General features: G+C 39.6%; 1 protein-coding gene across 1 annotated transcript in view; it reads left to right on the top strand.

Moving 5' to 3' along the window:
• GABRD (gamma-aminobutyric acid type A receptor subunit delta) overlaps positions 1-15,824 on the top strand; it is a 38,820-nt gene that overhangs the window by 16,788 nt on the left and 6,208 nt on the right. The window contains exons 3-8 of the mRNA XM_074306518.1: positions 1,973-2,085; positions 4,308-4,375; positions 5,692-5,912; positions 8,839-8,921; positions 11,593-11,730; positions 14,858-15,013. Of these exons, the coding sequence (XP_074162619.1) occupies positions 1,973-2,085; positions 4,308-4,375; positions 5,692-5,912; positions 8,839-8,921; positions 11,593-11,730; positions 14,858-15,013 (779 nt within the window). The remainder of the gene's footprint in view (positions 1-1,972; positions 2,086-4,307; positions 4,376-5,691; positions 5,913-8,838; positions 8,922-11,592; positions 11,731-14,857; positions 15,014-15,824) is intronic.

Genomic DNA, 15,824 nt, shown 5'->3' with positions numbered 1-15,824 from the left:
TAGTAAGTACTATATAAATGTCAGCGAAAAAAATCAAAATAAAAACAAACAAGCAAACAAACCCTGAAGGAATTGGGCTAGATAGCCCCTGAGCTGTCCTCAGTTGATCTGGTGATTTTGGAAGTCCTTCCCTGCTTTGCTCTGTTGAGTCCTTGAATCTATGAAAAGCACTGGGATTTTTTTTTTTTTTTTTGCCTTGTACCTTCCAGCTGAGGAGATTGTGCTCCATTTGGGGACTATTTGGGGGAAAAGCAGCTGTAAAGATGCTGTCTCAGTCCCTCTGGCTTATTTGCCAATTTCCCAGTGCTCTCCTGGCTAGGGAGGGGGTGGGGGAGACGCCTGGGTATGTTTAGCTTGGGGAAGAAAGGACGAAGGGGGCATGTGATGGAATGGCTGCCCCTGCAAGGTTTTGAAGGGCTGTCACATGGAAAAGGGTTTAGATTTGTTCAGCTCAGCCCCGGGGGGAAGAACCAGTAACAATGAATGGAAGCTTCAGAGAGACAAATTTAGGCTTGTGTTCAGGAAAGATTTCCTGAATTAGAACTTTGCCCATGTGGAATGGACTTGCCACCCCCACTCCCCCCCACCCCCAAAGGTTTTTAAGATAAGGCAAGCCATAGAATGTCAAGAAGGCAATAGGGTGAATTTTTTTTTTTTTTTTTTTTGGTGAGGGGAGTGAGTTGGACCGCCCGACTGCTGAGAATTCAACTCTGAGATTTTATGATTCTTTAAATGTTTGGAGAATGAATAACTGGAGGGGGGCCTAGATGGTGCAGTGGATATAGCACCAACTCTGGACTCAGGAAGCCCTGAGTTCAAATTTGATCTTAGACACTTAACGCTTACTATCTGTGTGCCCCTTGGCAAGTCACTTAACCCAAATTGCCTCCAAAAAACAAACAAAAAGGGGCAGCTAGGTGGCACAGTGGTTAGAGCACCAGCCCTGAAGTCAGGAAGACCTGAGTTCAAATATGGCCATGGACACTTAACACTTCCTGGCTGTGTGACACTGGATAAGTCTCTTAACCCCAATTGTCTCAGCAAAATATATATATATATAGAGAGAGAGATAGACAAAAATAAAATAAAAAAGAATGAATATTGGGAAAAGTAGAGAACTGGGAGCCACTATGGGTTTTTGTGTAAATAAATACTTCCATAGAAGTGTTGTTTGTTTGTTTCAGAAATATTAATTTTTCTTATTTCCATTAGGGTAGGAGATCTGTTATTTTTTTTCACAACTTGATTTTTGTGGAATTGTTTTGCATAACTTCCCAAGTGATTTCTTAATGGTGAGTGGAGATGAGAGAGAACTTAGAATTCAAAACTTTTAAAAACAAATGTAAATTTTTTGTTTTGAATGTAACTTGGGAAAATGTAATGTTCTGGGTGCGTTTTCTTGGGGGTCTTTGGGCTGCCTTCCTTTCAGTTCAGTAATCACCACAAAAATAGCCAGGTGTTAAAGTCCAAATCCTCTATTATCTCCTTCAAAGTCTTGTCTCCTTTCCTGAGACCCGGGCTAGCTTTTTTAAAGGCTTCCGGAGTCTTGGTTTCAGTGGAGGAAGGCAGGAGGCCAGGCCTGTGACCACAAGGCTGATGAAGATGGAAATGAATCTCTCTCTTTGGCTCTGAGAGCTTGAGCTTCGGCCTCCCGTTCTTTTTCTTCTCCACCCTCAATGAATCTGTCTGAGGCTCCCAGCTTATATGCTCCACACTGAGTATAACCAATCATTCTATCACTAGGAAACCATTATTTATGGTAAGATTAAATCAGTCATACTGAACTAGAGACTATGCTAAACTAGATAGCCATTGTCTCATCAATTCCACTGAATTAGCACCTTGTAAGAATCCTTATTCTTACAATCAGAGTTCTGGTCCATAACAGGAAAATATTAAACCCCACAATAGCATATTCTGCAATAACTTCTGCCAATGAAGTATACTCTAATTTTCTTTTCTCTCTTTCTAGAGCAATGAATGACATTGGAGACTACATAGGGTCTAATGTTGAAATATCCTGGCTCCCCAATCTGGATGATCTAATGGAAGGCTATGCTCGGAATTTCAGGCCCGGTATCGGAGGTAATACAGGGACTTGGGGATGGGGTGGGGAAAGGGAAGGAAGGATTCTTTGTCTTGAGCCCAAGTAAGTTCATACTGAGCCCCTGTAGTTGACAATGGGCTAGCCCATTCCTCAGGGACTGAGGGCGGCTCTGGGTTTGAGCTATTCCTCAATTAAAGACCACGCCCTAAGTGGAGACATCTATACTTCAGAACTCTGGGAAAGGGATAGTTCCTTACGTAAGTTGCTGGGGTAGATTTCTTACTGGTTCCCTCTATCAAACTAAATTTGTCTTAGCTATGCTACCCAGAGCCAAAAATTACAAATTAACATTGTTAAGAAAAAAAAGTCAGTATGATGTGATAAAAAGAAACAAGGCTCTTCTGTGTTAAGAGAGTTCTACTCCTAAATCTCCATGTTATCCTGAGCAAGTGAGAATCCCTCTGTGGCTTTCATTTTTCTCTACTATAAAATGACTTAAATGGCTTTTAAGTCCCTCATAGTTCTAACATTATAGGATTCTTATCATAATAATGGCTATTATTATTCTACTTGAAAGATAGAGTCAGGAAGATTCAAGTTGCAATCCTGCCACTGATCATAGTTTGGTTGTCTTCCCCAAGGAAAGTCATAACACTGCTCAATGGCCAAGGCAACAATCTAATATTCTAAGTTATAGGCCAATGGTTGCTGCTTTAGAGAGTTTACCCATCTCCATGAAACCAGAGGACTAAACAAAAAAAAATGTTACTTGGGAATTTAGGGAAGGGTTCCTAAATATGGTATGGCTCATCAAGGTGCTCTGGATGATGCATTGGACCTGGAGTTAGAAAAATCTGAGATTGAGTTACCTACCAACTGTAAGACCATGGCAAGTCATTTAACTTCTGTTCATCTCAGTTTCCTCATCTGTAAAATGGGAGTGATAAAGTTACCTACCTCCCAGATTTGTGGTGTGAATCAAATGAAATACTTGTAAAAGTGTTTTGCAAACCTTAAAGTGCTATATAAATGCTAGTTATTATTATTGTTGCATTATTGTTATTATTAGTTAATCAACCCATCAATCCAATGGTCCTCACACTTTTTAAATAGGGGGCCAGTTCACTGTCCCTCAGACTGTGGGAGGACTGGACTACAGTAAAAACAAAAGCTCACACTCTGTCTCCGTCCCTCAGCCCATTTGCCATAACCCAGCGGGCAGCATCTGGCCCGAGGGCCGTAGTTTGAGAACCCCTGCATTAATCTATCCAAAGAGCATTTATTAAACACCTATTATATATGACACCCTGTTGGATACGAGGCATATAAAGGCAGAAATAGAAAAGTCCCTGCTTTCAAGAAGCTTAAAGTCTAGTTGAGGCAAACAACACACACACACACACACACACACACACACACACACACACACACACAGGATATTGGGTAAATTGGAAGGAGGCACTAGCAGCTGGAGGAATCTACAAGTCATAGGAATATAGATTTAGAGTTGGAAGAAGCCTGAGAGGTCATTGAGTCCATCCTTCTCCTTTTACAGATGAGGAAATGCTTTGAAACATAAATATTCTCTGACAAAGTGGTCTCTAATGGGGATGAGCCCAAACCAGAGCTGATCTCCTGATGAATAAGTCCATTTCAGGAAGTGGTAGAACAGCGACCAAGAGGCTGTCCCAGCTCATCCAGTTACCAAATCAGCATTCTTTCTAATGCACTGACACTGGGAATCACTGCACTGACTCTCGCTCTCTGCCGTGATACGTGCAAGCTCTGGCAGATCCTTCTGGGCTGGAGGGACTTCAAGTACAGCTCCAGTAATAGACTCTTTGTCTTTAGTGCAAAGAATAGTCTGGCTAAGAGTGGGAAGATTTATCCCACATTGGCCAAAGGTGGCAAGATGTTATTGTTTTGGGTCACAATAACTCATGAAAATGGGAAATAGGGAGGTTTTGAAATCTGTATCCATGAAAGGAGGAGGGACTCCCTCCCCTGATAACAAAATCCCAGATCCTTAAATATCGAAATACAAGTAATTATATTATTTCTATTAAGTCCGAGGACTCTGTTGGCCAGAAACCAATGTTGGCTCCTGTCCCTGGTGCAGGATCCTTTGGATACCTGTGCTTGATTATCGAAACTCCCTGGCGATGGGGACAGATGGGCCGGTTTTCCTGTCTCTGATATAGTGGGGGATGGGGACTGCCCAGCATAAAGAACTTCTCCATTGCTTTTTCTCTTCTTTCAGGTCCTCCTGTGAATGTGGCTCTTGCCCTTGAGGTCGCCAGCATTGACCACATATCAGAAGCTAACATGGTAATTCTACCCTATTGCTGTTCCCTCTCATAAAGGCTACCCGTAGGCAGACTGTTCCTCTGCCCTCTTAAATGCCTTCGGCATACTGCAGACACTCAGATGGCAAGGTGGAGAAGGTGTAACTAAACAGCAATTCACCTGAAAAAAATCCGAGGGTCTGAGTGAACTCCAAATCCAATATGAGTGATGAGGGAATAAGGCAAATGAGAAAGTTAATGCCACTTAAACTGCATCGAGAGGAGTAGCATCTAGGAGTACTGACTCGCTGCTGGGCTCTCTGAATTTTGCTCTTATACCATGCCTGAAGGATCCTGCTCAGTCCTGAACTCTTCCCTTGAAGGGGGATATTGATGGGCTGTAGAATATTTGAAGACGGTGACGGAATGGTGAAGGGCTTAGAGATCATGTTGGATGAGGACAGATCAGAGAAACTGGGGATCTTCAATCTGGTGAAGAAGAGCCTTATGGTAGCCTGTCTTCAAGTATTTATAGGACTAGTTTGGGAAAGGGGGATTAGCCAGGTTCTTGGCTTTAGTGGACAGAACCAGTAGCAATGGGTGGAAGGTAGAAGGAAAGAAATTTGGACTCAATAGAAGGAAATTTTCCTGACTTAGAGGCATACAATAGTGGAATGAGCTGCCTTGAAAAATAGCGGGTTCAGGAGATCATTGTACACGGCAACCACAAGATTATAGATGATCAATTCTGTTTTCAGCAGTGAGATGATTCAGGCCAGTTCCAATGATCTTGTGATGAAGAGAGCCATCTACAACCAGGGAGAGGACTTGGGGAACTGAGTGTGGTTCACAACACAGCATTTTTACCGCTTTTGTTGTTGTTTGCTTGCATTTTATTTTCTTTCTCATTTTTTTTTCCTTTTTTGATTTGATTTTTCTTCTGCAGCAAGATAATTGTATAAAGATGTATGCATATATTGGATTTAACATATATTTCTACAGTGTTTAACAAATATTGGACTACTTGCCATCTTGGGGAGGGGAGTTGTAAGTGGAGAGGATTGGAACACAAGGTTTTTGCAAGGATTGATGTCAAAAAGTTATCTATGCATATGTTTTGAAAAAAACTTTAATAAAAAAGAAAGAAAAATAGTGGGTTCTCCATCCCTGGAAGTCTTCAAGGAAAGGGTGGGTGACCAATTGCCAGGGATGTTGGAGAGGGTATACCGGTCCAGATGTAGGTTGAACTTGGTATACTCTGGGGTAACTTCCAACTCCGAGATTCTGGGATTCTGGCCATAGGTGTGCCTGTGGGAGTGATCCATTGCCTCTGGTTCTCTTTCCCTTCCCCCACTCCAGGAGTACACCATGACAGTCTTCTTACATCAGAGCTGGCGAGATAGCCGATTATCTTATAACCACACCAATGAAACGCTGGGCTTAGACAGCCGCTTCGTGGACAAGCTCTGGCTCCCAGACACCTTCATTGTCAATGCCAAATCAGCCTGGTTCCATGATGTAACAGTGGAAAACAAGCTTATTCGACTGCAGCCCAATGGGGTGATTCTATATAGTATCCGGTAAGGTCCCTCTTCCCACATTCTTAGCTCACACAAACACTGTCCTTCAGAATTCCAGCATCAAGGACAAGCAGGGGGAGACCACCCTCTAAGCAGTTTGATGGTCTACAATGTCAAAATAACACAGGAAGGAAGGAAGACAAATACTCAGATACTTAACACTGCCTGATGTGTGACCCTGGGCAAGTCACTTAACCCCAATTGCCTCAGGAAAAAAATAAAAATTAAAAAAAAAAAAAAAAAAGTTGAGTTTCACATTTTCTCTCTCTTTCCCACCCCTCCTCTACCATTTGAGCAGATAAGAAATATGGTATTGATTATACATGAGAAGTCTTTCAAAAGATTTCCATACTGAAGCTAGGAATTCTTGAAAGAAAAAGTATCTTTTGTTTTTCTGTCTTCTATATTCTTCCCCTTTCCTTCTTTTCCCTGGGAACGCATCAAGTCATTCCTCGTAATACAGAATGAAAAGGAAAAAGGGAAATAATTAGATTATAAGTTCCTTAAGGTCCGAGACTGTCTTTTTATTTTATTTTTTTCTTTTTTGAGGTAATTGGGATTAAGTGATTTGCTATGGGTTACATAGCTACTAAATGTCTGCAGTCAGATTTGAATTCAGGTTCTCCTGACTCTTGGGCTGGTGCTCTAGCTACAAGGATTGTCTTTTGCTTCTTTTTGTATCCCAAGCATTTTTAGCACAGTGCCTAACCCATAGTAGATACATTATAAATATTTAATTGAATTTTTTTTTTAAAAAAGCTTGCCTAACCTCTCAACTGAGCCAGAGATTATAGAAATTATTCCACACATATTTTCCCCCACCTGTGCAAAAAAGAGAAGAAAATTTATTTTTTACACCTCCTCTATGCTTAGCCATTATGATTATGCAACATTCTACTTCACTATTGTTCTTCTTTTAATATTGTTATAGTCATTATATGAATGGTTTTCTTGGTTCTGTTTATTTCAACAAAGTAGGAAATATATACATATACATATATATGTTCATTTAATATATATTTATATATAGAAATATAATATATATATAAATATATGTATATATACTTGCTGAAATAAACTATAGTGGGTTTATATATATATATATACATATATATATATATGTACATATATATATATATAGTGTACCACATACTATACTAGTCAATGGAGATGAAAATATAAAGAATGAAACAGTCCCTACTCACAATAAGCTTACTTTAAATTGAGGGAGAAGCTAATGTTAGCTAATATTTATATAGTACCTACTATATGGAGGTACCATGCTAAACATTTTACAAATATTATTTTATTTGATTCTCATGAAAACCTTGGAAATGGATGCTATTATTATCTCTACTTTACATATGAGAACACTGAAGTTAAATTACTTGCTCATGGTCAAACAGCTAGTAAGTGTCTCCATGCCAGATTTGAACTCTGGGCTTAACTCCAGGGTGAACATTTCGTCCACTGTGTTACCACATGTGTTGCATGAATATATATAGGGGCAGCTAAATGGCACTGTGGATAGAGCACTGGCCCTGAAGTCAGGAGGACCTGACCTCTGACCCATAATACTTCGTATGTGTGTGTGTGTGTGTGTGTGTGTGTGTGTGTGTGTGTACACACACATAAACATAGATGGCACAGTGGATAGTGTTGAGTCTTGACTTAGGAAGACTCATCTTCCTAAATTCAAATCTGGCCTTAGACATTTACTACTTGTGTGATCTTAAGCAGACCCTTTTTGTTTCAGTTTCCTCATGTGTAAAAATAAGTTGGACATGATAATTGTGGAAATATGTATTAAAAAATTATACATGTTTAACATATATTGGATAACTTGCTGTCTAGGGGATGGGAATAGGAAGAAAGAAAGAAGAAAAACTCGGAACGCAAGGTTTTGCAAGGGTGGATTTGAAAACTATCTTTGCATGTTATTTTGAAAAATAAAAGCTATTATTAAAAATTAAAAAAAAAGACTGCCAGGCTAATTCAATCCCCAAATGTATTGTGCTTTAAAAGAATATAAATTCTAGATATCTTTGGTGAGCCAGGCATTTCATCGTCCACTTTCACATGATTGGGCAGTGATTGTGTTTTCTTAATAAACAAAATAAATATTTGAGTCTCAAAAAAAAAAAAAATGAGCCGGAGAAGAAAATGGCAGAACACTGAATCTCTGTCAAGAAGACTTTAAATGAGGTCATGAAGAGTGAGACCCAACTGAAAAAATTAGTGAACAATAACAACTATATATGTGTGTGTGTGTGTATATATATATATATATATATATATATATATATATATATATATATATATATATGAAAGCTAAATATAAAATAGTTTGAGATAGAGAACACTAGCAGTCGGGGAGGTGGGATAACCCATGGCCCTGTTCTGTGTCAGTTCACATACATTTTTCCATGCTTCTCTGGATCCTTCATATTCATCAGCATTCTTGTGATGAGCTAATATTCTTCCTTTCATGTCCCACTATTTGTTTGGCCATTCCTAATCAATGGACATTTACTTTCCCCCCAATTTTGTCCTTCCCATATTGAATACCATATTGAATAGCAGCCCTCTCCTCCCTTCTTGATTTATGTTTGGAAGCTGAATCGAGTGTTCTCTTCCAAAAAGGGCCCATTTCATCTTTCCTTCCTTCTTGTTAATTGGTTGGCTGGGTTTTTGGTTTTCAGCCTGATGTTTGCCATCTTACAATCACAGTCACCAAAGAGTCAATTGAGGTACTTAGTCATTATGCAAGTCAATAGGAATCTGGTGATTAGTAATAAAGGTACCTAGTGGGTGCTCCCTACTCCCTAGGCCTGACCTGCCCGGCTCTTTTCTGAGAAGGGATGAAATTGAATGAAGGGTGTCTTTCTCTGTCTCTCTAATCCTCTCTTTCTTTTTCTGGGAAAAGAATCACCTCCACTGTGGCCTGTGATATGGACCTCTCCAAGTATCCCATGGATGAGCAGGAGTGTATGCTAGACCTGGAAAGCTGTAAGTCCTAGATGAGCAGCCTGGATTCTGCTGGAAACCGCTTCTTAGGGGCTGAAACTTCAGCCTACAGAGCCTAGATTTCCTCCTACACCTTCCTGCAAAGAGACAGAACCATAACTAGCAATTTTGATGTTAGGAGACAAATTTCACCAAAAAGGGTTTGGAAATGGAACCATCACTCTCTTCCTAAAAAGGGTCCTTTCCTTCCTCCTGGGAGAAAATTTTATTAACAGGCCCATGATGACAAATTCACCCTGCCAGGAGTGGGATGGCTGATTTTCCAGAGAATCTAGCCCATATGTCTGCAAAACACCTGATGATCCTCAACCTACTAACTCTTAGAAAAATGACAGACAGGGAAAATATCTGGAAGTTTCAGGCTCCATAGAGCATCTGATGGCAATGAGACTATGGTGATTATGTCCCAATTCTGGATGAAGGAATAAGGTCATGGGACAGGGTATGGCTGATTGCTAGGCCAAAAATCTACAATGGGAAGGAAATATGCTACCTGGGATGTAGGCATTCTGATGCAAAGCCCCAGTCACTCTGTCCTAGTTATGGTTCTGAGATCTCATTCTAACCTCTTTGTCCAAATGTCTGTGACAGATACAGGCCAAATTCAAGATGATAAATTCAGGGCATACTAATTTTTGACTTTTTATGAACTAGAAATTATCTTCCAAACGAGGGCTTTTCTTTCTGAGCAAGAAGCATGATCAGGGGCCCACTTCTTTCTAGTTATAAGATCGTGGATTTAGAGCTGAAAGACCATTGAGTCTAATACTCATTTTACAGATGAGGACACTGAGGCACTTTCTCCAGTCACATGGCCAGTAAATGCCTAAAGTAGGATTTGACTCACTATTGATTTTTCTCACTCCAAGTCCAAAATTCTAACTACTGTCTCATACTGCCCCTCAACAGTCTGCTAATTGCATCCTGGGAAAAGCTACAAAAGATATTCTAGGAGTATACAAGAACTGCATCAGTTGATTTTGGTTTTTGCCAGGACCGTTCAACTTTATTCAGGACAAAAATTGATAGGAAGATTCTAATACATTCCCATTCAAATTTAATCAGCATTCATTAAGTACCTACTATGGGTCAGGTACTCTGCTGGGTACTGGAAATATAAAGATAATACCAAAACAATAAAAAACAACAACAACAAAAAACCACCAGCCCTTAGAATCAATGAGCTTACTTCCTGCTTGGAAGTGAAGGAAGGGAATAGTGCAACAAAACATGGGCTGAGACAAGCAAATGCAAAGCAGATACAAAAAAATGCAAATTTCCAGAAGGAGGGAACATTGACAACTGGAGAAATATGGGAAGGTCTTGTCTAAACCTTCCTTTGTACCATCTGCACTGTGTCTGAAGGGAACCCAAGGCTTACCTGAATTGTCCAGGCTTGGGTGAGCCTGAGTGAATGAAGCATAGAGAATTGATCTCAGGATCAGGAGACTCTAGGTTCAAATCCTGACTCTCTCGATGTTGGTTTTGGGCCCTTAAGCAAGTCAACTAACCTCAAAGAGCAGATGGCAGTATGCTTTAGTAGAGGGACTTTTCCTCACCTAGGAATTCCTCAAACCAATGAGATTATGGATCAGGTTTGAAGAAAAAATAGAAGAAATTAGGGGGGGAAAAAGAAAACGAAAAAGTAGAACTAAGTTTCTTGGATCCCAGTTTTATCATCTGTAAAATGGCAGCATCACAGGATGGTTGAGAGATCCAATGAGGTTAATATGGGTAAAATACTCTTAAAGACATATAGAAATGTGAACTCTTGATAAGATTGAATGAACCTATTTCCTCAAGTAACCCAAACACCATTTACATCTTCTCTACTCCACAGTCATTGACCTCCTGATTCTACTAGTCTGAAGCTGAAAGGGATCTAAGAGACCATGAAATCCAATCTGTTTTATAGCTGAAGAAATTGAGCTAAAGATTTAGCCATCTAGCTAATAAGTTTCTGAAAAAGGATTCAAACCTGAAGCCCAAGGGTTCTAGCAACCAGACTTTCAAAGTACTGGCCAACATTCCCTAGAAGTCTAAGCCTTGCTTGTTTTTAGCTTTTCTCTCACTAAACAGTTCTCAGAACCTAATCACATAGATTGACTTAGAGGGAACCATCCCCACCCCTCCAGTGTTGGAACTCAGTTGGGGATCCCTATGGTTCAACCCAAATTTGGAAACAAGTCCTGGTATTCTTTATACTCTCATGTACAAGGGTTAGTTCTCCTTAATTTTCCCTGGGCCTGGGAACACCTTCCTGAGTTCCTAAAGAGTGTGTCTCTTTTAGGAAATTTCATTTATTGGGTTTCTAGATCCTTTGCATCAACAAATATTCTCATTGACCTAGGCAAAGTCTTTTAGCCCAACCTTCTCCTCATTGTATATCGTCCAAAGAGATGAAATAATTTGCCCAAAGACCCACAGGTTTTAAATATCAAAATCAAAATTTAAACTCAGACCCTCTGGCAGAAAATCTAGAATTCTTTTCATTGCACCTTGCTTTTCCCTACTTTGTGAAACATTCATGATCTCAAACACTCAGGGAGAACCGTTATTTTTAGTGGCTCTTGGTCAAAAGAGCACAGGGCAGTTGGGGAGCTGCCTTCAGAACCTAGCCTTCACTATTCTATTGGTCTGGTTTCCTTTGTAGATGGCTACTCTTCAGAGGATATCGTGTACTACTGGTCAGAAAACCAGGAGCAAATTCATGGCTTAGACAAGCTACAGTTGGCGCAGTTTACCATCACCAATTATCAGTTCACCACTGAACTAATGAACTTCAAATCAGGTAACAAGGCTTCAGACAACACTGGACATGTCCAACTTTATTAATAAAAAATCCAAGGTCATAGGAGTTGATGATAACAACATAGCCAAACTCTAGAAAATGTCATTTCTCTTATTTTTTTATTTTTTTTGCTAGACCTAAGTACCACCCTGGGTTTCACTGAAGCTAAAAGTACATATGGATCTTCCCAGGGCAAATGGTCCAATCACTCTGTCCTGGATGGACTCATTATACAGTGTTGGGTTCAGTTCTGGGTATCCCATTTTAGAAAGGAAAATTGATAATCCGGACAGTGTCTAGAGAAGGGTGACCAGGTTGGTAAAAGGATCATGAGGTTCAACATCTGGAACTCTAAGGGATCTCAGAGAGACCATGTAATCCCACTCATCATCTGACAGATGAGAAAACCGAGACTTTGAAAGATGAAGTGAATCACAGTATCAGAGGAGAGATTTGAACCCAGATCTTCTTGATACCCAAACCAACATTCTCCCTACCATTTCTGAAGGTGATGCAATGGGAGGGACAGTTGAAGAACTGGGGAAGTTTAGCCTGGAGAGGAGAAAATTTAGGGAGGATGATAGCCATTTTCCAGTACATGGAGGGCTATCAAATGGAAAAAGAGATAGATTTATTCTGCTTGGTCCTAGAGAACAGAACTATGAGGAATGGGAAGAAGATGTAGATAAATGGATTTAGACTTAAAGAAAGAGGAAACTTTTCTTTTTTTAAAAAATCTTTTCTTTTTTTATTAATTTTTATAATTATAACATTTTCTTTGACAGTACATATGCATAGGTAATTTTTTTTACAACTATCCCTTGTACTTCCTTCTGTTCTGAATTTTTCCCCTCCTTCCCTCCACCTAGATGGCAGGCATTCCCATACATATTAAATATCTTATAGTATATCCTAGGTACAATATATATGTGCAGAACAGAATTTTGTTGTTGTTGTTGTTGCAAAGGAAGGATTGTATTCGGAAAGTAAAAATAATCTGGGAAGAAAAAACAAAACAAAACAAAAACAATGCTCACAGTTTACACTCATTTCCCAGTGTTCCTTTTCTGGGTGTAGCTGATTCTGTCCATCATTGATCAATTGGAATTGGATTAGCTCTTCTCTATGTTGAAGATATCCACTTCCATCAGAATACATCCTCCTACAGTATCATTGTTGAAGTGTATAATGATCCCCTAGTTCTGCTCGTTTCACTCAGCATCAGTTGATGTAAGTCTCTCCAAACCTCTCTGTATTTCTCCTGCTGCTCATTTCTTACAGAACAATAATATTCCATAACATTCATATACCACAATTTACCCAACCATTCTCCAGTTGATGGACATCCATTCATCTTCCAGTTTTTAGCCACTGCGAAAAGGGCTGCCACAAACATTTTGGCACATACAGGTCCCTTTCCCTTCTTTAGTATTTCCTTGGGGTATAAGCCCAGTAGTAGCACTGCTGGGTCAAAGGGTATGCACATTTTGATAACTTTTTGGGCATAATTCCAGATTGCTCTCCAGAATGGTTGGATTCTTTCACAACTCCACCAACAATGCATCAGTGTCCCAGTTTTCCAACATCCCCTCCAACATTCATCATTAGTTGTTCCTGTCATCTTAGCCAATCTGACAGGTGTGTAATGATATCTCAGAGTTGTCTTAATTTGCATTTCTCTGATCAGTAGTGATTTGGAACACTCTTTCATATGAGTGGAAATAGTTTTAATTTCATCATCTGAAAATTATCTGTTCATATCCTTTGACCATTTATCAATTGGAGAATGGCTTGATTTCTTATAAATTAAAGTCAATTCTCTGTATATTTTGGAGATGAGGCCTTTATCAGAACCTTTAACTGTAAAAATGTTTTCCCAATTTGTTACTTCACTTCTAATCTTGTTTGCATTAGTTTTGTTTGTGCAGAAACTTTTTAATTTGGTGTAATCAAAATGTTCTATTTTGTGATCAATAATGGTCTCTAGTTCTCCCTTAGACACAAACTCCTTAAGAGGAAACTTTTCAACAATTAGTGCTAGTCCTAAATTTCATTGTGTTAGCTAGGTACCACAAAGAATCTAGAAAGGACCCTGGGTCCTAATATGACCTTAGACACTTATTAGTCATCTGATTCTGGGCAGGTCTCTTGGTTTTAACATCTATAAAATGGGAATAATAATAATAGCATCTAATTCTCAAGGTTATTGTGAGGATAAAATGAATGAATATTTTTAAAGTTCTTTGCAAATCTGAATAAATTTATGGTTAAGATTATATAAATGCTAGCTATTGTGATTATTATTATTATTGGGAACAGACCACCAAGTATTGTTTCCTCCCTTCTGGAAGTCTCCAAACAAAGATTAGAGGATGCTTACTTGTTGGTCATCTGTGGTTGGACCCATCAAATCATGGGATTCTCTCATTCTGGGAGTGGCTCTGCTTGTTCGTTCTCTGAGGACTGAGCAGTCAAGGTCAATGAAGCCAACAATAAGGGTAGAGGATGTCCACAGAAAGATGGGAATTTATAATATTGTAGGAAGACTCTAGAGTTCCTAGGAGCAAAAATTTAGAGGTGGAAAGGACCTTAGAGATCCTTGATTGACACTCTCATTTTAAGAGGAGGAAGCTGAAATCAAGAGAGCAGAAATCACTCGCTCATAATCACACAGGCAATTCTGTTTCATAGGCAAGACTTGAATCCAGATCTTCTGAGCACTCTCCTCCCCTGACTCTTTCCATTGTGCCTCACTATTTACCAGAACATCAGAGCTATTGTTTTCTGAGTCCTTTGAGGAGCTCCTAGTTTTGGGTGGCAATGTGGCATATGGGGCTTTCTCTGGTAGACCTGTACTGTTTGACCGGTACAATTTTATGCCCCAGAATGGGCTGAGATGTGGAGGGAGAATAGAGGGTCAAAATCTGGTCTTTATTTCTCTGTGTGGCTCTTAGGAGCCCCTTCCATGTGCCAGATGTTAGCAAGGGACCCACTTGAAAGCCCTTCTCCTATAAATGGGCTACTGGGGAAGGATGAGCAGAACCTATTGGGTTTTTTTTTTCACTTAATATGGTCACATGTAATCCAAGAGCCATAAAGCAATGGGGTTTATCTTTGTGTCTTACAGCAGGGCAGTTTCCCAGACTCAGTCTACATTTCAACCTGCGGAGGAACCGAGGTGTCTACATCATCCAGTCCTACATGCCTTCCATCCTTCTGGTTGCCATGTCCTGGGTCTCCTTCTGGATCAGTCAGTCTGCCGTCCCTGCTAGAGTATCACTAGGTAAATAGAGGTTGAGCTCAGAGAAAGGACCAGGAGTACAAGGGCATGAGAGAGGGAAAAGATAAAAGATCACAGATCTTGAGCTGAAAGAAAGAAAGCTTAGAGTCATCCAGTCCAATACCCTCATTTTGTTGATGAGGAAATGGAGACGAAGTGTCTTACCCAGCGTCATATAACTGGTAAGAAGAAGAATTGAATCCAGGATTTCCTGACTACATACCTATCATATCATGCTGCTTATAGGGAGTCAGGAAAGGAAGGATGGGTTCCATGATTCTCACAATGGCCATCTTCATTATGGAAAAATTCAACCCACAAATCACTCCGAAAACATCTGAGTGTCCTGAGAAGGGGAGGGACAATGAGTGAAAAAGAGACTCTGATAAGAGAATATTGACATCAATAAGTGGTAACTTCAGGGGAGTCACCAAAAGAGAACCATATCTATTAGGAGGTATCAGCTTGGAGTCTTCTAGAATCCATGAGCTAAACTTCAAATCCCACCTTCAACACTTACTATTTGTGTGACCCTGGGCAAATTATTTAACCTTTGAATACTTCAGTTTTATCTGTAAAGTAGGGATGATAATAGTTGTTGTGAGAACTAGATTTGATCTTATATATAAAACATTTTGTAATGTGCTTTATAAAATGCTAGTTATTATTATTATTCATGAACTAATTTGCAAAGCTTAAAGAGCTGTATGAATTGTAGCTATTATTATTATTGTTAAAAACAAGTCTTAACCACATCATTCTTCTGCTTAAGAACCGTCATTCGCTATTGTTTCTAAGAGAACATGTAATCTCC

This window comes from Sminthopsis crassicaudata, chromosome 3 (assembly GCF_048593235.1).
Source record: "Sminthopsis crassicaudata isolate SCR6 chromosome 3, ASM4859323v1, whole genome shotgun sequence".
NCBI lineage: Eukaryota > Metazoa > Chordata > Mammalia > Dasyuromorphia > Dasyuridae > Sminthopsis > Sminthopsis crassicaudata.
This window is presented reverse-complemented; position numbering and strand designations above follow the sequence as displayed.